We start from the raw sequence: 23185 nt of genomic DNA on the forward strand, positions 1-23185 counted from the left end.
CCTTGACGATCAAAATCAGTTCATCCGTTCAAAAGTTACAGATATTTACATGTCAAGATCTGATAGAAATTCGATTTTCGAAAATCGGACCAAAACCAATAACTTCCCGAATTTTAAAAAATTTTCAATTTTCTTAGCGGGAAGTTAAAAATATTCTAGATACTATAACTATCATCTTGTTATGATAAATGCTCCAATTATACACAAGGATAACCCTATCCAAAAATTCCCATGGAATCAACTCAAATGCATCAATAACCGCATAGAAACCAATACCGTCTATAGGATTCTATGCGGTTTTTGTCGCATTTGAGTGGATGCTATGGGAATTACTGGATAGGGAAGAGATACAAAATCGACTCAGACTAAATAAGCATAGATAAGAAAAAATTTAGAATTTTGAAACATTCAGTTGACTTACAAGAGTTAAAAAATTTCTAAGTCCAACAAAACATAGTCTTAAATCAAATCTTAGTCTATGGAGCATCAAATTACAGTTCTAAAGTCACTTCGGAAGTATGCTTTTACCTTCCCAATGCAACTCTGAGGGCATGGAGATCAAAATCACAGTTCAACTGCGAGCGGCAAACCTGTTAACAAAAGAATTGAGAGTATCTAGACTAAAACTACATTTCAGATTTCGACTCGGGTCATTTTTATTAAAACTGTTTTATTTCTTTCTCTTTATTGTAATTTGTAATAGTCAATGATTGCATATCAATATTGGTTTCAGTTAATAAATGGTCTCACAATTATCTTGATTCACCAATAAATACATTTATTTTCAGGATTCATATTAGAACCTTCTGGACACTCGAAATCCGACGAAATTTCGGGTATGAACGCCAACATTTTCATTACCAAACGTTCGAATGTATTCAATTCTGTTTTCTTAGTTTCACTCGATTCATCAAATTCATTGGCCGCAGAACAAAATGATTGGCCGAATGAAATCCAAAATAGTTGATCAGGCGTGTAAGACAATGCGGGTAGTTTCAATTCTGGGCCAAATTCAGCAACGTAGTCTTTATAAGCTGAATAAGCAATACGGAACCCAACGTATTGAGCAATAACGTCTTCCACTGGCTTACGAGACATCTGTGAAAACAAAAAGTAAATTAGAAAAATCGCGGATTTTATGAAAGTTTATTTGCTTGTCAATGAGCTCAAGTAATTACGAGTTCTCGTATTTCCGGGTCTGTTTCATTGTCCCCTCTGTGAAGGAAACAGTCAACTTGTTCATTGGGAATTTCTTTTCCGTCTTCACCGAATTTCCTTCCGATGTCTGCCACAAAATGAAACATTGTCTGAGCAATGTAGTACCCAAGTGTTCCGTAATTCATGTACAGAGGACGATTATTGTCGAATATCGCGTTGGGTATCATCTCTGCCGGAATATCTAAAAGTTTTCTTTCTTAATTAGTCATAATTTGTTGAGTAAGAAACGAAAAACTTACATAAGTGGTTGTCATAAAAACTTGGAACTCCCGGATTTCTTCTCTCATCATATGGAATCGTGTACTTCTGAACTTCATTACTCAAACTCTTTTTTAACCTAAAGATATTCATATTCAACATAGTCTGCAAAAAGTTGCCCTTATCAATTTGGACGCCTTCATAAAACTTCTCCACTTCCTTTGGGTCTAACAATTTTTCCCACGGTCCAATAGTAACTTGCATGTCTGTAAGAGCTTTAACTCCTTTATTTTTATCATCATCATTCAATACTGCAGAGAGTTTAATAATTTCAATCATTTCTTTCCTTATAGACTCTATCATACTTTTAATAGTATCAATGCTACTTTTGTAGTGATCCAAGTACAAGTAGTAAACGGCATATTCAGCATTAACTTTAACCATTCTATTACACTGCTGTTGACGGGGCAATTCGGGAAGACCTACAACATTCTGAAATTTATGTTGCATTTCTTGAAACTCATCAGTCAAATAAGGAAGCGAGTATTGAACTATTTTCCAAATGCCATAAGTCGCTTGCACAATTTTCGGAGTTTCATTCATCAGTTTTTCAAATTTAGTCAGGGCTTCTGGATTCCAAACGGTCAAAATAGGCTTACCACCAGCATCCATGAAAGGCGTTAAAGTTTTTTCAACAAACTTATTCCAATCTATACTCGGCCATTGTTTTTGTAACTCTTCAATGCTCATATTTTCAGTAGCTTTTGGATTTTCGATGTTGTTTATTTCGTCTAATTTTTTTTCAAATTCAAACGCCGCATCTAGGTTTTCTAATACATCAATATAAGGTCCACCTAACATTCGCCCTATTTTAGCCATATAATCATTATATATTGCTTTTTTTAAATCCGATGTTTGGCCCGTTGCAAATTCGAAGTAGGAAGGAGATAACTATTTTACAAAACAATAATTGACTTTTAATAGTATTTTATATCTCATGTCATGTGGAATCGGTATTATAATCACCCTGACGACTCTGAATTACGGTAATTTACCGAATTGAGCCGTAATTTAACGTAAAATACAGAATTCATAAGGCAAATCCACAGCAAATTATGGTAATTTGCGACAATTTACAGTAATGTACGGCAATTTGCGGTAAAAAGTCGGCAATTTACTGTAATTTGTGGCATTTTTACCGTAAGCACCGTATGTTTTCTTATTATTGCCGTTTTTATAGTGCAATACTGAACTTTACGGTAAATTGCCGTTCTCTAACTGCTAATTTACGGTAAAAATACAGTACGTTTGTTGTGAACTACCATACTTTTACCGCAAAATACCGCTATTCTTCCAATTATCGTAAATTACGGTAACTACCGTAATTCGGATCCAACAGAGCAATGTCATTAGATGCACATGGAGAAAAAAATATTGTGATTGGCACGATCTACTGGATAGTGATTTGCGTATCGTGAAGGGAGCGATCTGTAGAGCTACCATCGCGATCCATTCTAGTCCTATTCACGATCCGTATTCCTGTCAGCACTATACGTAACAATACTCGCACTAACCTCCGAATAGCTAAGCGAGTATCGTGACAGTCAGTATACTGTATCGCGCTGGTCTCAATATACTTTTTTCCGTGCATATAACATTTTATGTAATGAATGCACAAAGAAAAACGCCGTTAAATGTCTAAAGCCAGCACTATACAGTCAGAGTTATAAAAATAATTTACTTCATTATTACTAAAAAAGATTTATACTTTATGGAATTGGATACTTTGTTTAATACTATTTAGTTAAAAAAACTCAACTCAATGAAAAAAAGTAATCTTAGGTGTTACGTCGAATAAATTAAGAGAGATATGTAAGGTTATAAAATTCAGCTGACGTTGCCTTGGTCTACGCATGCGTGTGCTGGTTAATTGAGTGCGCATGTGCAGTCGAGAGATTTTGGTCATGTTAATAAGGCAGCTAAACTCAAAGTGACGTCACAAGAGAGAAAAGTGATGGATTAGTCATTGGCCTGAATTATTGAGTAGGGATATACTCCGCCCATTTCACTCAAATTCAGTGGTTTAATATAAAAATGATTGTTTTAATATATATTAAACCACTCCTTTGACCAATCATAAAAGATTGTATGTTACTGTAAAATTTTATGAGGCTGGCTTTAGCCAGTTAACGGCGTATTCTTCGGCATGAATTGCATAAAATGTTTTAAAAAGTTTAGTAGTTATATTATAAAATTTACTCCAGCAGAATATCTTAACAATCTCGATTTGTCTTGATATACTGAATACGGTTTCCAATCCAAGAAATAAGTAATATGGTAACCAGCTTTTTTAGCATTGCCAGTAAAATCAATCCAATCAAATTCGGATTCCTTCCAATTTTCGTGTTCTATAACAGGCCACCCGCCTAGACTTTTTATTACATTTTTCATAAGATCTAAAGCTTGCTGTCCTCTGGCGTCTAAATATTAATTTATTTGATTAGAAGCATTGGTTTTTAAAAGATTTTTTTATTTGATTATTGGGACCACTTACTGTCATCGTTGCATACTTCGTTAAAATCATGAATAAGTTTGTATGGTTTGAAATCACCAGAGGTTTCTTGGTGAATTAAATGGTCCAACAATTCAAATCTTTTCAATTGAAGATAATCTTCATCATTGGATATATCTGTACTTTTGTAATTCCCGCAAACATATCCATAAAAATTATCGCATGGATTTACACTCGAATCGCGGTAGCTTATTATTTCTGCAGCTATCATACAAATATGAAACAAGACACGTTATCAATTTTATGGAAAATAAGAGAAATAGTATATTGGGTGGCACGGAATGAAATAAAACGAATTTAAACGAGGTCGAAGTTGGCTGCTCGAGCCAAAGGCTAAGACTGCCAACAGACAAAAAGACAAATTAATTTTACGAAAAACAAGAGAAATGGGATATTAAGTAATAAGGAAGGAAATAAGACAATTTCAAGGGTTTAAGTTGGCTGCTTAAACCGAAGGCTAAGGCTGCCAACACACCAAGAGAGAAGTTATCAATTTTATTACAAATAAGAAAAATAGTATATTAGGTGGCCCGGAATGAAATAAAACGAATTCAAATGAGGTCGAAGTTGGCTGCTCGAGCCAAAGGCTGATGCTGCCAACACATCAGAAGAAAAATTGTTTTTTGAGGAAAATAAGAGAAATCGGACATTATGTGACAAGAAAGGAAACAAGACGATTTTAGAGGTTGATGTTGGTTTCTTAAACCGAAGGCGAAGGCTACCAAACAACCAACAGAGAAGATCAATTTTATGGAAAATTAAAAAAACAGTATATTAGGTAGCCATCGGAAATGATATCCCGGGTAAAAAACTTTATATATAATCATATATAATTATATATAATTATATATGATTTATATATAATTATATATAATCATATATAATGACTTTTGTGATTTCGTATAATTATATATAATTATACATAATTATATATAATGACTTTTGTGATTTCGTATAATTATATATAATTATACATAATTATATATGATTATATATAATGACTTTTGTGATTTCATATAATTATATATAATTATACATAATTATATATAATGACTTTTGTGATTTCGTATAATTATATATAATTATATATAATGACTTTTGTAATTTCGTAGGGTTATATATAATTTTGTAAAGTTTTATTTTACATAATTTTACATAAAAATTTACAGCAATTTTATTTTAAATTCAAATAATTACATAATTACCAAACTCTCTTTGCTTTATCTGGCCTTTTACATATATAGTCTCCTACTCTTACAAGCTGAAAAATACTTTTCAAATCTTTTAGTTTTATCAACAAGCAATTTTCAGATTCTATAACAGGCACAATATGTTTTACTGCTACTAGCATATTTAAATGACACATTATATTACTATTATCTGGTTTTAGTTGTTTAAATGTTTAGGTTTTTATTTAAATTTATTAAAAAAGTGCCGGATAGCTCAACTGGTAGAGCACTCGGCGCGATACCGAATTGGTCTGGGTTCGATTCCCAGTTCGGGCTATCTATATTTTTCTCAATTTATCTATAAATTGTCTTATTGAGAGGTTTGCATGTTAAGGTTTCCACTATATAAAAATGGTTATATAAGGCCAATTTCTATCTATAATTATATATAATTATGTATAATTATATATAATTATATATAATTATATATAAGTATATATAATTATATATAACTATATATAATTATATATAACTATATATAATTATATATAACTATATATAATTATATATAAGTATATAAGGCCAATTTCCATATATAATTATATATAATATTATATATAATTATATATAAACTTTTTTACCCGGGATATAACAAATTCAAACGAGCTCAAAGTTGGCTCCTTGAGCCTAAGGCGAGGGCTGCCAAGACACCATGCAATATAGCGAGCAGAAACTTGAAGTTTTCTGCCCTAGAGAAGAAACTGATGATGTCTAATCTAGTAAATGTTATTCCTCTAAAATTGGCTAATTTTCAACTAAACATAAAAACATTAAAGCTCGTAATATATATTATAATTTACCTGTTTCTAAGCGTTCCACATTACATTCAGCACTCGTACATTTATGGGTCGCTACTATTCGGTTTAAAAATAAAAAGAAATTAGTTATTATTTTAAAATGTTTGAATTATCATAATTAACTTACCAGCAAAAGATGTAGCGTCAATAAGTGCTGCAGAAATACCAATTGGAAGAGTGAAACAAATTAATCCAAAACTTGCAATAACGAACAATAGCTTGTTTGAGATACATTTTCCTGGTATTCTGTAACGATAGTTACATATTATTACGAAGTATAAATGATTATAAATTAAGGTTAAAATAAAATCTTACTTTTTATTAAATAATTGTTCCATCATTGTGGAATATTTGTTGCTCTTCTCAGGTTCAAGTTCGGTGTAATGTATGTTCTAGATCTCCATCACTTAAATAGGAATTGAATGAGTCACTATAAGAGTTATTATGTTGTTAAAATGTATAATTCATGAGTCAAGGGTCACAGACAAGGTCTTATCAATTTTTACTTTTTATAAGAAATATATTGGCGACATAATTTTAAAGTATTCTACATAGTAATTTCTTACTGATAATGATTATAATCATAGAAATTAAAAAGTATACACCGAAAGTGTGTCATGCAAGGAATTATATAAGTATATATTTACTTTCATAAAGGTGATAGGTCATTTATTATAAACATATTTATTATTCTGCTAGTATTAATATACATTTTCTTATTAAATTTTATTTTTTCATTAGTTTTAAATACATATATATACACTGTAAGAAATTCGCGGAGTGAATGCTGATTAAATCCGGAGTGAATGTGGAGTGAATTAATTTTTAATTATTCACTCCCCGCGGAGTGAAATTCACTCCGAAGGGGAGTTTTCGCCGAGTAGATAATTTTTTATTAATTTGATTCCTCCGGAGTGAAATTCACTCCAGAAGGAGTTTCCAAAATGTTATTAATAAAAAACAACTCAACCAAATAAAATCGAAGTAAAAACTCGTGTATTACAATTGATCAGCTGATACGCACACACACAACCACACACATATTTAAACACACACGCACACGCAATCGCGCACTCGCACACCCGAACACATACACACGCATACATTAGCACACACGCACACAAATACCTGCATACACCCGAGCACACACGCACACATTCGCACACATCCGAACACACACCGCACATTTGCACACACTACATACACACACATAATCTATGATCATTTTATTTTCAATAATAGGTAGTTGTTTTGAAATGAAATTTATCTCCTTTTTTCTTCATAATAGTTTTATTAGTTTAGAGTTTACAGTTAAATACCGCAGTCGCATCATACAGTTACACTAATAATAATACGAATTTAAGCATTTTTAGACATTATTGACTAAAACCATCGTAGTTGGTTTAAGTCTGCAAACAAAAGATTTTTTTAATAAATCACCACCAGGTGCATTTCTCTTTTAGATTCATTTTAGAATCTACTGAGCACTGGAAGTCGGCTAAAAATTCTGGTACATTTGAGTAAATTTTCATCATCACATATTCGATTTTATTAAATTGATTGTCCTCGTATATACGTTCTTGATATGGATTGTCACTGGCAAAACAAAATGAGTGAGCGTGAGAAATCCAAAATAATTGTTCAGGTTTGTAAGGTAATTGAGGCAATTTCAATTCTGGACCTGATTTAGCCACATAATCTTTGTAAGCAGCGTACGTAGCGAGGAATCCTACGTGCTGAGCAATTGACTGATCTATAAACTGACGATGCATCTAAAAAATAAATTATCAAATAAGTTTGCTTGGTTTAATTTTGATCAATCCTAGTGGATCCAAATTACGATTAGTTGCGGTATCTTACGGCAGTTTACCGTACGCTTGAGATTATTCCTGCGATAATTCATCTGAAACTTTCGGATTTACTGCAGAATTACGGTATTTTTCAGTAAAAAATGCCGCCCAATACGGTGAGTTTCCGTATTTTTCCGTAATTGAGAGTAAACTACCGTAATTTGCCGTAATTCGGATCCACTAAGGAATAAACAAAATATTTTAATCTGGTCAGATGGGTACAGATTTATGAAATGAGACTTTCAATGCGCTTTCTACGCTGCGTTGAAAGCATTCTAACTGAGCATTTGGAAGTTCTTTTCCCTCTTCGGTCCAATTTCTACCTAAGTGTAGTAAGCTCATAACCATTTCACGAGCAATAGATGAACCACTTGCACCAAAATTCATGTACATTGGCCGATTGTTGTCAAATAATGAGCTCTGTATCATATTCATTGGGATATCTGAAATAATTTCAAATTATATTTTTAGTACAGCAACCAATCCATTGAAATAGTGATGAGAATGTTCAGTTATCAAAAGAACATACACAAATTATCAACATAATTAGTCGGAAATCCAAGGTGGTTAACTTTCCTGACAAAATATTGGAACCATTCCTTGTGTGTTTTATTACTCAACTCCTTTTTGATTTTAAAAACATTCAGATTCAAAATAGTCTGCAAATAATTATCTTTAACAACTTGAGCGTCTGCGTAAAATGTTTCCAATGCTTTCGGATTGGACAATAAGCTCGTCGATCCAATAATGACCCCCATTTCCTTAAGAGTTTCAACTCCTTCCTTTTTATCCTCATCATTTAATGACTCAGATTTCTCAATAAGTTTGATAATTTCTTTCTTGATTGAGTTCGTCATCCTTCTAATAGTTTCCTCGCTGCCTTTGTACTGATTTAAGTACAAATACTGGACGGCAGTGCCAGCATAATTATGAACAATATCATCGCAGTATACTTTCCGCGATTCTATTGGATGACCTATTTGATCATAAAACATTTGTTGCTCTACCCGGAATTTATGAGGCAAGAAAGGAACTGAGTATTGAATTATTTTCCAAACGGCATAATGAGCTTGCACATTTTTTGGAGTTTTTTCTATTAGTTTTGCGAATTTCGTAAGGGCAGTAGTATTCCAAATAGTGAGAGTAGGTTTTTCACCATCATCCACGAAAGGCATTAAAAGTTTATCAACAAATCTATTCCAATCGATGGTTGGCCATTGTTTCTTCAATTTTTTAATACTTACGTCTTCAGTATAATATGGACTGCTTCGAGAAGTTATTTCAGACAGTTTATTTTCGAAATCATAAACTTCCTGTACTATATCACTGACGTCATTGCCGAGGAGACGTGTAACATTAGTTAAAAACTTAACGTAAATTTGTTTTTGCGCGGTAGTATTTAGAGTCAGAGCATCATCGAAATAAGACGGAGCCATCTGTAGAGAAACAATCGAATTAAGCATATTTGTTGTATTCATATACGGAGAAAATTTACCATAAAAATAACAGTGAATCTCTAGGAAAAAACGTACTTGAATGGAATATCTTAAAGAACTGTTCCGACTATCATACGTAGGCTCAGGTTTAAAATCTAAGAAAAAGTTGATATTGTATCCTGCTTTTTTAGCGTTGCCAGAGAACTCAATCCAATCAAACTTCATCTTTGCTGATTCATCAGATTTGAAAATTGGCCAACTGTACAAATTATTTATATGCTTTTTTATTAGAGCTAAAGCCTGCTCTCCGCTGGCATCTAGGCAAATCAATCAAATCAGATATCACTTTTTCTCTCTCATCTTAAACTATTTTTACTTACTTTCATTCATACATGTATTGTACAGATCATCAACAACTTTATATGGTATAGAATTATCATCACTTTTCTTAATTAAATTTTCTACTTGAATTCTTTCCAAGGGTTCGTCAAGGTGTTCAATATCAAAGTTTTCAGTTTTTTTGTAGTTACCGCAAACAAATCGGAAAAAGTTGTCACAAGGGTTGACACTCGTGTCCTGGTATTCCGCAATTTTTGCGGCTGAAATTTAAAAACAAAGTGGGTGTGAGCTTGTTTTGATTATCTTAAAAAAATTAAAAGTTAATATACCGATTTCTGTGCGCTCGAGATTACAGGCGTCACTCGTACACTTGTTTGTTGCCACTGCAATGAATACAGTTTTAATTTTTTATAATTTATAAAAATATATCAAATTTACCATTCCGTAGAACGATACCAAGACCAGCATGAGCTGGAGTGACCAAACAAACGACTCCAATAGCCAGTAAAAATAATTTATACTCAAATATTGGCCATCTTGTTCGTGAAAATCGTTTTGATTTTCTGTAAACAAAAAACAAAACCGTAACTTATCCAAAAAAATGTATCAAAAAGTTTATAGTAACTATTCTTAAAAAATACAATTTATATTAATATAAAACCTTACTCATTATCAAATAACTTTCTTTCCATTTTGAAATATATTCACTTTCCCAAACTTATTATCGTTAAACTAAGAAATGAAATAAAATAGTATCAGCAACTTCAACCATCAATATAAAAACTTGTCTATTTGCTAGTTGAGGTTTTCTGCAGAAGTGACTACAAATTTTATTGCTCGCAGTATTTAACATTTAAGCCATTTAAAGAAGTGGGGGAGTGAGTCACTTTCATTGTCATTATCGTATTAATATAAACGCAAGTTAAAGGTAAGAAGCAACGTCATTGTCAGGAATATTTTTTTTTCTAAAATTTAATTCCTACGAAATGTTGTGATAATAATAATAACAATAATAATAAATCGTCGTTATATATTAACTATAGCGCTCAACAATTAACTATATTTAAATAAAGTGAAATTAATGCGAACGGAAGCCTAATAAGTGAGCATCTTAATATTTAAACTAGAAATCGTATAAGATGCCATGCAATTTATTAAATCATTATTCTATTACCCTATTGAAATAAATTTCTCAATGAATAAGGAACAACGGACATAGTCCATTTCATATCATGATTCATAAGCTTTTATCTCGATCGTCACTTGGGTAATTCAGATCTGATTTTTTTTTATTTAGATGTATCGCGTTACCTGAGTCGAAATATTGAACTTACATTTAACGTACGTTATCTAATAGAACTTACATAAGCTTAATGAACTTTTATCTAACTTAAATAACTTATTGAGCTTGATCATAACTTGAATTGACTTAACTAAAAATACTGACTTAATTATAACTTACCTGGAATAAAGTTAACCGAAAGTAAACTTGAATGTGCTCCCAAATCGAAATTTGAATCGTAAGTTGGAAGTATTGGACGTTGAAATCTTCATCTAGATATTCAATGTTAAAAAAGATAGACAAATTCCCTTCGGCCTTTACGTGGGGGATTTTAGTGGGTCAAGCGATAAAAATATTCCTGTTTTTGCATTATCCGGCTTACAGACTTGAACTTTGGCCCAAATATTTCCATCAATCTTACAAATCACTCACCATCGGTATTTTTTCGAGGGGGGTTTTACCGAAGTAAAAGATTAAAATACTTGCGTTTTGACATTATTTGACTTACAGGCGTGATCTTTGGCACAAGATTCGCAGCAACCTCACAAATCACCCACCACCGAAGTTTTCGAAAGAAATACCACTACTTTGGGTTAATTTTGTTCCAGATAAGATATAATTAAATCAGTATTTTTATTTAAGTCGATTCAAGTTATAATCAAGCCCAATAAGTTATTTATTCAACTCATGCGCGCTATTCACGTTTTATCATGCCTAAAATGCAAACCCTAAATGGCCGTTTACCGACTGGTGAAAAATTATTTGTTAAAACGCAATAAAGATGTCTACTATCCCGGCCATTGTGACGTAATGAAAATAAACGTTACTATCTTTCAAGCTCTTACTGAATATGGGGTAATAACAATTCCCTGTTGTTAGCCATTGAGTAGCCAAGGTTGTGATGCCGAATGTTTTTTTTTCACCATGTCACTAAACAGCTATTGAGACTTCGCTTTTTAGGCGATTAATAAAACGTGGATAGCGCATATGAGTTGAATAAAATTATGGGCGCAAAATGTAGGGTAAGTCATAATCCGTCACCCGCGATGTCTTTAGCGCTGACACATTATGAATCACTTACCCTACTAGTTACGCCAATAACTATTAAGTTAGATGTAAGTTCATTACGCTTATGTAAGTTCAATGTACGTTCTATAAGTTAACGTAAGTTAAATGCAAGTTCAATATTTCGACTCGGGTACTTATTCCAAAAGAACTTATATTCTTATACGCACTTTCGGCTGTAAAAAACTTCCTGCAGCCAAACGGGCGTTTCTTTTATTTTTATTTTTCCCAACCGTTTTGTTGACCAAATACAGCTAAAAATTGGAAAAAAAAATTTGAATAAACAAAGTGTCCATTTTGATAAAGTATGAATCTTTTTCATTAATAATAAAGCAAATTATTTTTATAACTCTCGCTGCATGACGCTGACCTTAGACATTTAACGGCATCTTTCTTCGTACATTCATTACATAAACTATTGTATACATCTAGTGACATAGAGCATAATATACCGAATTCACATGATGTATAAGAAATACTATTAAATCATAAATAGTCGTTTTAAAATAGAATTCTACTCATTTCTTCATAATAGTTTTATTAATTATATATTTTTTAACATTAACAAAGAGTTTACAGTCGCTGATAATAATCAAAAGCATTTTTGACTAAAATCATAGTGGTACTACAAAGAAAATATTTTTTAAATAAATCACCACCAGGTACATTTGTTCTTTGGGTTCATATTAGAACCTACTGAGCACTGAAAGTCGGTTGAAAATTCTGGTATATTTGAGTAAATTTTCTTCATCGTATATTCGAGTTTATTAAATTGATTTTCCTCATATATACGTTCTTGATTTGGATTGTCACTGATAATACAAAATGAGTGAGCGTGAGAAATCCAAAATAATTGTTCAGGTTTGTAAGGTAATTGAGGCAATTTCAATTCTGGACCTAATTTAGCCACATAATCTTTGTAAGCAGCATACGTAGCAAGGAATCCTATGTGCTGAGCAATCGACTGTTCGATGAACTGACGATCTATCTGAAAAATAAATTACCAAATATGTTTGCTTTGTTTCATTTTAAGTAATCCTGGTGGGTCCGAATCACCATAAGTTGCGGTATCTTACGGTAAAAGTACGGCAATTTACCGTAAATTTGAGACAATCCTGCGATATTTCGTTGTAAACTTTCGGATTTACTGCAGAATTACGGTTTTTTTCCGTTAATTGAAATATTGTATCGTATTTTCGATAAAAAATGCCGCACAGTACGATTAATTGCCGTATTTTTTCGTAATTTAGAGTAAACTACCGCAATTTGCCGTAAATTACAGTATATTAATGTAAAATGTCATAGATTGCCTCAAAATGAGGTAAATTGGCCATAGCAATACGGTATTTTGCGGCAAATGCAGTGATTCATAGTACATATCGTAATTTTTCGTAATTTGGAACCGCTAGGGAATAAACAAAATATTTGAATATAGTCAGATGGTTACAAATGTGTTAAACGTGACTTTCGTTACGCTTTCTACGCTGCGTTGAAAGCATTCTAACTGAGCAGTTGGAAGTTCTTTTCCTTCTTCGGTCCAATTTGTACCTAAGTGTAGTAAGCTCATAAACATTTCACGAGCAATAGATGAACCACTTGCACCAAAATTCATGTACATTGGCCGATTGTTGTCAAATAATGAGCTCTGTATCATATTCATTGGGATATCTGAAATAATTTCAAATTATATTTTTAGTACAGCAACCAATCCATTGAAATAGTGATGAGAATGTTCAGTTATCAAAAGAACATACACAAATTATCAGCATAATTAGTCGGAAATCCGAGGTGGTTAGCTTTCCTTACAAAATATTGGAACCATTCCTTGTGTATTTTATTACTTAACTCCTTTTTGATTTTGAAAACATTCAAATTCAAAATAGTCTGTAAATAATTATATTTAACAACTATAGCGTCTGCGTAGAATGTTTCCAATGCTTTTGGATTGGATAGTAGGCCTGTCGGTCCAATAGTAACTCCCATTTTTTTAAGAATTTCAACTCCTTCCTTTCTATCCTCATCATTTAATGATTCAGATTTCTCCATAATTTTGATCATTTCCTTCTTAATTGAGTCCGTCATACTTCTAATAGTATCCTGACTGCCTCTGTACTGATTTAAGTACAAATACTGGACGGCAGTTCCAGCATATTTTTTAACAATATAATCGCAGTATACCTTCCGCGATTCTATTGGATGACCTATTTGATTATAAAACATTTGTTGCTCTAGCCTGAATTTGTAATTCATAAAAGGAACTGAGTATTGAATTATTTTCCAAACGGCATAATGAGCTTGCACATTTTTTGGAGTTTCTTCTATTAGTTTTACGAATTTCGTAAGGGCTGTAGTATTCCAAATAGTGAGAGTAGGTTTTTCACCATCATCCACAAAAGGCATTAAAAGTTTATCAACAAATCTATTCCAATCGATGCTTGGCCATTGCTTATTCAATTTTTCAATGCTTATGTCTTCAGTCTGATATCGACTTTTCGGAGAAGTTATTTCAGACAGTTTATTTTCGAAATCATAAATTTCCTGTACTATACCACTGACGTCTTCACCGAGGAGGCGTGTTACATTAGTTAGAAACTTAACGTAAATTTGTTTTTGCTCGGTAGTATTTAGAGGCACAACATAATCGAAATAAAACGGAGCCATCTGGAAAGAAACAATCGAATTCAGCATATTTGTAGTATTCATATACGGAGAAAATTTATCATAAATTTAACAGTGCTAGTTCAGTAAAGCTGGAACCTACTAGCGCTGACAAAACTTTTTACAGCGCTCTTTATGAAATATAGAGTCTTAAAACACAGACGGAGAAATTTTTTTGGTTTTAAATATTATAACATCATAGTAAACCCAGACGGTGTTCTCCACCTGACGGAAAATAAAATAAACACTTGCAAAAATTACTATGACCATAGTAAAACCCAGAATGGTTACAGTAGCTTGTAATATAATCGTCTTCAATTTTACTATGGCCATTGTAATTTTGGCACGTGTTTATTTCAATTTCTGCAGGTGGCCAACATGTTCCAGCTCTACTATGACACCATTGCATGTCGAACGAGAATAGTGTCTCCTTGTACTATATATTTTATAGAAGGCATTATAAAAAGACCCACTATCGCTATATTAGTACCATTGTCTTAAGCAAGGTTCTTGATGAAAATCTTTCAGCAAGTCTCTTATATAAGATTCAAAGAAGATGTATTGAGTAAGTATCTTTTCGGCAAATTTCATCAAGTCCTGCTTAAGATTCTTTCTGATGATTTAAGTAAATTTGTAGAAACAGTATGCAGCAGTTCTTAACCAAGATATTTAATAAAACAATAATAAGTAAGACTTGCTGCAGAATTTCTTAAGATGGTCGGTATATCTTGCCTTAGACTTATCCAAGACTGATCATGTAGACTTGCTTAACAGGATTATCAGATATTTTCGGCTGAGTTTTTCTCGGAAGCCAAATCTCTAAGTACAAATTACAGACTGCACGTTGATGTACGACTGTCTAATCTAGCGAAGTGCGGTCTAATTTTTTGATAATATTGGTTCGTTTAAGAGAAAAACTCGGCCAAAGTTCCTGATTACTGTATTAGTGCATCAACGATAGTATCGTTCGTCCACTTGAGTGCAAGAGAGAAAAAAGTAAGAACTCTTGTTGAATTAAGATACAGATTTGCATTAAGCTTTCTTAAGAATGTTACTAGAGTAGCTGTTCCAGCATTACAAATGCCGCGGTAATTTTTATCTTAATTTTATAAATTAATTTTCTCCGTATAAAAATATATTTGCTCTACAAAAAAACGTACGTGAATGGAATATCTTAAAGAACTGTTCCGATGTTTATACGTAGGCTCAGGTTTAAAATCTAAAAAAAAGTTAATATTGTATCCAGCTTTTTTAGCGTTACCAGAGAATTCAATCCAGTCAAACTTTACTTCTGCTGATTCGTCAAATCTAAAAGTTGACCAACTGCACAGATTATTTATGTGATTTTTGATTAAAGTTACAGACTGCTCTCCGATGGCATCTAGGCAAATCAATCGAATTAGATATCACTTAATTTTCCTTCTCTCAATCTATTTTTACTTACTTTCATTCATACATGTTTTGTACAGATCATCAACAAGTTTATATGGTATAGAACTACCATCACTTTCTTTAATTAAATTTTCTACTTGAATTCTTTTCAAGGGTTTGTCAAAGTTTTCGATATCCAAGTTTTCAGGTTTTTTGTAGTTACCGCAAACAAATCGGAAAAAGTTGTCACAAGGGTTGATACTCGTGTCCTGGTATTTCGCAATTTCTGCGGCTGAAATTCAAAAACAAAGTGGGTGTGAGCTTGTTTTGATTATCAAAAATAAATTAAAAGTTTTCATTTACCGATTTCTGTGCGCTCGAGATTACAGGCGTCACTCGTACACTTGTTTGTCGCCACTGCAATGAATACAGTTTTAATTTTTTATAATTTATAAAAACATATCTAATTTACCATCCCGTAGAACGATACCAAGACTAGCATTAGCTGGAGTGACCAAACAAACGACTCCAATAGCCAGTAAAAATAATTTATACTCAAATATTGGCCATCTTGTTTGTGAAAATCGTTTTGATTTTCTGTAAACAAAAAACAAAACCGTAACTTATCCAAAAAAATGTATCAAAAAGTTTATAGTAATTATTTTTAAAAAATACACTTTATATAAATATAAAACCTTACTCATTATCAAATAACTTTCTTTCCATTTTGAAATATATTCACTTTCCCAAACTTATTATCATTAAACTAAGAAATGAAATAAAATAGTATCAGCAACTTCAACCATCAATATAAAAACTTGTCTATTTGCTAGTTGAGGTTTTCTGCAGAAGTGACTACAAATTTTATTGCCCGTAGTATTTAACATTTAAACCATTTAAATAAATGGGGGAGTGAGTCACTTTCAATGTCATTATCGTATTAATATAAACGCAAGTTAAATGTAAGAAGCAATGTCATTGTCAGGAATATTTTTTTTTTAAATTTTATCTCTACACAATTTTGCAATAATAATAATAATAAATCTTTGTATAGGAGGCAAGACGGTGGTGGGGAGGCTTACCAAGTTACCCTCAAAGTTTTATTAAAAAATAATTTTTTTAACATTCCAAAATCTTTTTTATAAAAAAATTTGATTTAATCAAATTTATTTAATATCTAGATGTTTTTTTTTCACTTTTTTTAGGGGGTACTTCATTTTGCCCGCAGGATATAAATTTTTTTTTCTTATAGCAACTTAAAATTTTTTCTTTTTTCTTTGAATATCATTAAAAAAAAAATTTGAGAATATCATTAAAAACGTATTTGAGTCCTCGAAAACTTAGTACTTTCTTAATACCCCGTTTGGCCCCCGCCCCTCCCCTATATAAACTATAGCACTTATCAATTAATTATAATCAAATAAAGTGAAATTAAAGCTAACATAAGCCTAGCGAAATTGAATAGACACTTTTTTGCTATTAATAGCTGTAATTGAGCACCTCAGTATGTTGAATAGAAATTGTATAAGATGCTATGAAATTTATAAAATCATTATTCTATTACCCTATTGAAATAAATTTATAAATGAATAAGGAACGACGGACGAAGTCCATTTCATATTATGATCCATAAGCTTCTCTCTCAATCGTCTCTTGGATAAATCAGATCTAATTCTTTTATTATTTAGATATTTTGTGTTACTAATCCAAAAAGAACTTATATTTTCATGCGCCCTTTTGGCTTTAGGAAGCTTCCTAGTTCTAAGAGAGCATGTATGTTTTTGTTGTCGTCAATTATTTTGTAGACCAATTTTGAAGCTCTAAATTGAAAAAAAAATTTGAAAGCCAAAAGATCGTTAAACTTAAATTATATGCCTTTTTAGGTTTGAAAAGTTTTTTTTCCTAGTTTTAGCTCTACACTGAAAAAAATAATCGGTAGCAGCTACCTATTGGCATTCGGTAGCCACTACCGATTATTTTTCGGTAGCCGCTACCGATTATTTCGGTATCAGTTTCCTAATTTCGGTAACAGCTACCAATTTTTTTATTAACGATTAACGATTAACGGCTGTCGAAATAATCGGTAGCTGTTACTGAATAATCGGTAGCCGTGACCGAAATAATCGGTAGCTTTTACCGAAAATTAATCGGTAGCCGCTACCGAAAAATAATGGGTAGTGGCTACCGATTACCAATCGGTAGCTGCTACCGATTATTTCTTTCAGTGTATAATACGTCTAAAAAGAAGTCCTCTATAACCGAAAGGTAGTAAAATATATAAGAACTTTCGAAATCAAAGTAATACGATCTATAGATCGACGTGGATCAAAGCCAATAAAAAACAGAAACTTGAATTTTCTTAAATATGTTTGATATTTTATTTGTATATGATTTCCACAATAATTACACAGTATATATATACATATATATGCTCATTATGAGATCTTAGATCACTTTACATGATTATTTTTATTTTACATAACTCTTACAACAGTAAAATAGATATTTTCGTACTACAGTAGTTATAAAAAAATTATTATTTTTGTGTCCAAGTAAATATACTTGCAGGTTATCTGACAGCTCCATCTTTGCAGATTATTCAAACTACCACCAAGTACATTTGTGTTCGGGATTAAGGTTAGAACCAATAGGACACTTGAAATCAGATGAAATTTCCGGTATATTTGATAGTATTTTCGTTAATTTATATTCAGGAGAAGCGAATTGATTATTTGTGGCATCAGTAGGTTCAGCGTCTGTTTGATTAGCAAAAATAGGACACAATGATTGCGCATATGAAATCCAGAATAATTGTTCCGGAGTGTAAGGCAGTCCTGCAAGAGCTAGTTCGGCGCCATTTTTAGTTACGTAATTTTGATAAGTAGCCCGAGAAGTACGAAAACCGATGAATTGGACAATCATGTCTTCTTCTGGTTTAGGATGACGCTAAAAACATAAAGTGATAATTAGGCAGTCAATCGGGAAAGAGTTAAATCGAATTCTTACATTGTTTTTATTTGCATCAGTTGAATTGCCGTATTGATTACGGAAGCAATCGACTTGATCAGTTGAAAGTAGTTCTCCACCATCTGTCCACTTTCTTCCGAAGAAAAGTAAACTTTTGTAAATATTTATCGCTATGTGTGTTCCACTTGCACCAAAATTCATGTACATCGGACGATTTACGTTAAAGTACGGACTAGGTATCATAGAAGTTGGAATGTCTACCGAAAATAAATTTACAAAAAATAATTAAATTGTGGGACAATTACAAGATTTCTTTGTTTGAATAATGATTTCATCTAAATATAACTTACAGAGATATCCAGCGAAATTTTCCGGGATTCCTGGGTTGGCCGATTTGGCAATGAAAAATGGAAATACTTCCAATTGCACTTTATTACCGAATTCCTTTTTTATCTTAAACAAATTCAAGTTCAAGATTGTTTGGAGGAAATTGTCTTCAACAACTTGAGCATCTGCGTAGAATTTTTCCAATTCCTTTGGGTCTGACAATTTTTCCGACGGCCCGATTGTATAAATCATCTTGTTAACGACTTCGATTGCTCCATTCTTATCCTCTTCATTCAATGTTTTAGAATCTTTAACCATTTTTATCATTTCTTCTTTAATAGATCCAACCATTGTTTTAATAGTCTCCTGGCTGCTTTTATACTGGTCCAAATACAATGAATTGAGGGCATGTTCAGCATACTTTTTGACCACGTCGACACAAAAATCTTCTTGCGGAATTTCTGGAAGGCTTATTTGTTCATTGAAACTTTTCAACGCTTCCCTAAATTCTTCAGTCAAATAAGGAACCGAGTATTGAATTATTTTCCACACGGCGTAATTGGCTTGCACACGTTTCGGAGTACTTTCAATTAGTTTAGCAAATCCCGCGAGAGCGGTCGAATTACGGACCGTCAAAATCGGCTTTTCATCAGCGTCAACAAAAGGCATCAGAGTTTTTTCGACAAATTTATCCCATTCAACAGTTGGACACTGAGTTTTTAATTGTTCAATACTGATGTGAGGAGTATAGTCTGACCCATTTCCAGAATTTATTTCCTGTAATTTTATTTCAAAATCGAAGGCTTCGTTCAATTGCTGGGTTATGTCATCAGTGTTTACGCCAAAAAGTTTTGATATTTTTAGCATATATTCGCTGTAAATTTGTTTCTGTGTTTCAATTTTGCTGCTCATTGAATTCGCGAAGTAGCTTCGCGCCATCTATTGAGAAAAATAAAGAAATTAAAAGACAGAAGTTAAGAGAATCATTTTTTCCGAACTTACGGCTACAGAATATCTGATAACTTTCTTCTTTTCACGATATATAGTCAGGGGTTCCCAATCTAAGAAATAGTTTATATTGTAACCGGCTTTTTTGGCATTGCTACTGAAGTCGATCCAATTGAAGTCAGCTTCCTTCCATTTATCGGCTTCTAGAATGGGCCAACTGCCCAAACTTTTGATAATTCGTTTGAGAGTATCTAACGCTTGTTGCCCTTTGGCATCTAGATGAATTTATAAGGTCAGATGTGTTTCTAACTTTTTATTTAAGGGTTCTTACCTTTATTAATACATGTCTTGTAAATATCATCGATAAGTTTGTAAGGTTTGAATTCGGAAGAGGTTCCTTTTTGGATCAACTTCTTAAGTTGATCATTCCTCAAAGTTTCTAGATGATTGTAATCATCAGATTTATCAGTTTTCTTGTAACTACCGCAAGCGAATTTGTAAAAATTATCACAGGGGTTGACACTGACATCGCGGTATCTCGTGACTCGTGTGGCTGAAAATAAAATAAAAATGGGCGAGAATGATTTTTCCTGTTCTTTAATGAAAATTGCAACGCGTCAATTGGGTAAAAAAAAAAACTTCAATCGCGTGATTCTCAGAACTTTTTTATTAAGTCGGTAGTCAAAATTTCTCGAAAACCTTTGGACAGATTACGCCCAAACTTTAAATACTTCTTTTAGATACTAAATACTCGGGTCTGAACGAAGGATTTTTTTTTTCAATTACTACTCATTTTTTAATTAAACAAAAGGAGCAATTTTTGGTAAAAATCAGAAGTTTTTGATTGTACCTTTACCAAAAATTCAAAAATGAATATTTTGTTTATTCCTTCGTTCGAATCCAAGATAAACTTATGTGCTAAAGAAATTTTATTGGTTTTTTGATTTCAGATGAAGCAGTCATGAGTTATCCTGACTACCGCATAGAACTTTTTTTGAGGCGACTTAGTTCTTCTCACTACCACTGGCTTATTTTTTGATATTTTTTTATGAAAATTTAACAGAATATGCTTGGAATGATGCTTAATATTGTCACGAATTTTAAGACTTTTAATGAAGAAGGTACTCAGAAAAAAAAATCACAAAAATATGGCCTTTTTTTTGTATCTCAGATCCTTTTTCCCCCTGAAGATCAGAAAACTTTTTTATCTAGACAAGTTAAAAGTAAAGCAAAATTTCAAACACATCGCAAGGGTTCCTTATTCTTGAATCACTTATTCAGTGAGCACAGACCGTGAGCACTGCTATTTAAAAACTACATTACCGATTTATTTCAAACTTGGTACACACTTTCTACGTATAAAATACCCCCTCCCCCCCCCAACGTTGAGATTTAGATTTTTTTTTTACAAGGGGGTTTTCCAGCTCCAAAACGGCGCAAATTTTTGTAAAAAATAGCAGTTTTTACTTTAAATGACCATTAAAAAATGAAAAAATGAAAAAAAAAATTAATCAGGGAACGTTGGAGGGAGGTTTTAATAATGCTTTGACTAAATTTCAATGGTTTTTTATTTCAGATAATCTCCAGCTGAGATACACTGCTCACGCAAATCAACTTTTTTTAAAGACGTTCTGGGAAAAGCTCCGTCACCGGCTTGGTTGCGGATACTTTTACATAAAAAAATTACCTAATGTTGTTGAATATATACTTAATAATGTTCAAAAGGTTTTAATGAATTAGCACAATCCATACGCCTAAAAAAAGCATTTTTTTCACGATTTAGCCCCCCCCCCCCCCTTAAATTGAACAAAAATTTGGGAAGGATCTATTTTGCCCCCAAATATTTCGAGGTATTAAAAATTTCAAGGAGCCCATTTTGACCCCGCCCCCTTTATACACAATTACATGCGAAAAATGGCCCAATATAATCATCTATAATTCTATACAATTAGATATAATGTATACATTGTGCCACTTTCTATATATAATTATAAATATTTACATGTTATTTTATCTAACTATAAATGGATAATATATATTTAGATATGAATTGCATATAATAATATATAATTTTTTTACCCGGACATAACTGAGGCTTAAAAACAACTTACCGGTTTCTGATTGTTCTACGGCACATGTGTTACCTGTACATTTGTTTGCCGCCACTGCAAAGTATGAAAATTTATACGCCAATACTTTACTTCCATAAAATTAAATAATTAATTGAATATCAAAAGTCAAAATTACTTACCATCGCTTTGTGGAGTGTCGACAGCAGCCGCTGAAGTATTAATCGGCAAAATTGAACAAACCAATCCCACACTCACAATTAAAAAAAACTTACGCTCACATACTGAGCTCTGTTTCTTTAGCCGCAATGGTCTTGGCGATCTATAAAAAATTATACCGTCACATTTATTATTCAGTCAGTAATCAGTCACTAAAATTACATTTTGTAACATAAAAAATTTTTTAAATCGATGATTTTATTACTAGCCGCCCCTTACTTCAAATATTATTAAAATAATTAACGTCACTTATATAAATCGTAAATATATAAAAATAAATAAACAATAATCTTACTTATTAAATATTTCAAACGTCATCATAAAATATTAACTGTTACTCTTGCAGACTTCTCGCCATAAATAACTTAAATTGAGCACCTCAGAATGTTATATAGCAGTTGTGTAAGGTGCTGTAAAGTTTATCAAATTACTACCCTATTACTTTATTAAAATAAATGCATGAATAGAAACAGCCAAGAGCAAAGGACAAACTCATTCTCCTTTATCATCATTATTATTATTATAGTTTTGTGTATTGATAAAATAGATCATATTGGCAATGATATGACAGCTCCCTCTATTGTTATATGTCAGAAAACTTTCCAAAGAATTATTTTCAATTTTATATACGCTGACATAT

The 23185-nt window shown here is 32.2% G+C and overlaps 4 protein-coding genes and 1 long non-coding RNA gene across 5 annotated transcripts in view; 1 reads left to right on the forward strand and 4 right to left on the reverse strand.

Moving 5' to 3' along the window:
• The window catches only part of LOC130676144 (uncharacterized), a 63231-nt gene extending 40717 nt beyond the window's left edge, over positions 1-22514 (forward strand). The window contains exons 2-3 of the long non-coding RNA XR_008991388.1: positions 21208-21598; positions 21834-22514. This is a non-coding gene — a long non-coding RNA (uncharacterized LOC130676144). The remainder of the gene's footprint in view (positions 1-21207; positions 21599-21833) is intronic.
• LOC130674023 (neprilysin-2-like) lies at positions 624-6528 on the reverse strand. Its single transcript, XM_057479327.1, has 8 exons — positions 6330-6528; positions 6142-6260; positions 6018-6071; positions 3971-4192; positions 3676-3896; positions 1458-2367; positions 1179-1399; positions 624-1098 (listed from the first exon to the last, which is right to left on the reverse strand). The coding sequence occupies exons 1-8, from the start codon at positions 6353-6355 to the stop codon at positions 763-765; spliced, it is 2109 nt and encodes a 702-aa protein (XP_057335310.1). The 5' UTR covers positions 6356-6528; the 3' UTR covers positions 624-762.
• LOC130673951 (neprilysin-2-like) lies at positions 7296-10465 on the reverse strand. Its single transcript, XM_057479206.1, has 8 exons — positions 10306-10465; positions 10078-10202; positions 9969-10022; positions 9681-9899; positions 9397-9617; positions 8394-9300; positions 8087-8307; positions 7296-7786 (listed from the first exon to the last, which is right to left on the reverse strand). Exons 1-8 carry the CDS (start codon positions 10329-10331, stop codon positions 7451-7453), a joined length of 2109 nt encoding a protein of 702 aa, XP_057335189.1. The 5' UTR covers positions 10332-10465; the 3' UTR covers positions 7296-7450.
• LOC130674121 (neprilysin-2-like) lies at positions 12536-16873 on the reverse strand. The gene is made up of 8 exons (XM_057479408.1): positions 16716-16873; positions 16488-16612; positions 16379-16432; positions 16089-16307; positions 15805-16025; positions 13741-14647; positions 13434-13654; positions 12536-12974 (listed from the first exon to the last, which is right to left on the reverse strand). Exons 1-8 carry the CDS (start codon positions 16739-16741, stop codon positions 12639-12641), a joined length of 2109 nt encoding a protein of 702 aa, XP_057335391.1. The 5' UTR covers positions 16742-16873; the 3' UTR covers positions 12536-12638.
• Positions 18370-22998, reverse strand: LOC130673871 (neprilysin-2-like). Its single transcript, XM_057479113.1, has 8 exons — positions 22841-22998; positions 22509-22648; positions 22369-22422; positions 20589-20810; positions 20312-20532; positions 19333-20248; positions 19022-19239; positions 18370-18961 (listed from the first exon to the last, which is right to left on the reverse strand). Exons 1-8 carry the CDS (start codon positions 22864-22866, stop codon positions 18620-18622), a joined length of 2139 nt encoding a protein of 712 aa, XP_057335096.1. The 5' UTR covers positions 22867-22998; the 3' UTR covers positions 18370-18619.
• Positions 22999-23185: the final 187 nt, after the last annotated feature.

This window comes from Microplitis mediator, chromosome 1 (assembly GCF_029852145.1).
Source record: "Microplitis mediator isolate UGA2020A chromosome 1, iyMicMedi2.1, whole genome shotgun sequence".
NCBI classification, from domain to species: domain Eukaryota; kingdom Metazoa; phylum Arthropoda; class Insecta; order Hymenoptera; family Braconidae; genus Microplitis; species Microplitis mediator.

Bases quoted from the DNA above. Each gene is read 5' to 3' on its own strand.
- LOC130674023 (XM_057479327.1), bottom strand. From the start codon at position 6,355: ATGATGGAACAATTATTTAATAAAAA. The intron at 4,193-6,017 runs GTAAATTATAAT...TTTGTATGATAG, and splicing joins TGTGGAACGCTTAGAAACAG to CTGCAGAAATAATAAGCTAC. The intron at 3,897-3,970 runs GTAAGTGGTCCC...ATTAATATTTAG, and splicing joins CGAAGTATGCAACGATGACA to ACGCCAGAGGACAGCAAGCT.
- LOC130673951 (XM_057479206.1), bottom strand. From the start codon at position 10,331: ATGGAAAGAAAGTTATTTGATAATGA. The intron at 9,900-9,968 runs GTATATTAACTT...TTTAAATTTCAG, and splicing joins TCTCGAGCGCACAGAAATCG to CCGCAAAAATTGCGGAATAC. The intron at 9,301-9,396 runs GTACGTTTTTTC...GTTTCTCTACAG, and splicing joins CTTTAAGATATTCCATTCAA to ATGGCTCCGTCTTATTTCGA.
- LOC130674121 (XM_057479408.1), bottom strand. From the start codon at position 16,741: ATGGAAAGAAAGTTATTTGATAATGA. The intron at 16,613-16,715 runs GTAAGGTTTTAT...TTTTGTTTACAG, and splicing joins AGAAAGTTATTTGATAATGA to AAAATCAAAACGATTTTCAC. The intron at 16,026-16,088 runs GTAAGTAAAAAT...TGATTTGCCTAG, and splicing joins CAAAACATGTATGAATGAAA to ATGCCATCGGAGAGCAGTCT.
- LOC130673871 (XM_057479113.1), bottom strand. From the start codon at position 22,866: ATGATGACGTTTGAAATATTTAATAA. The intron at 22,649-22,840 runs GTAAGATTATTG...AATTTTTTATAG, and splicing joins ACGTTTGAAATATTTAATAA to ATCGCCAAGACCATTGCGGC. The intron at 20,249-20,311 runs GTAAGTTCGGAA...TTTTCTCAATAG, and splicing joins TTATCAGATATTCTGTAGCC to ATGGCGCGAAGCTACTTCGC.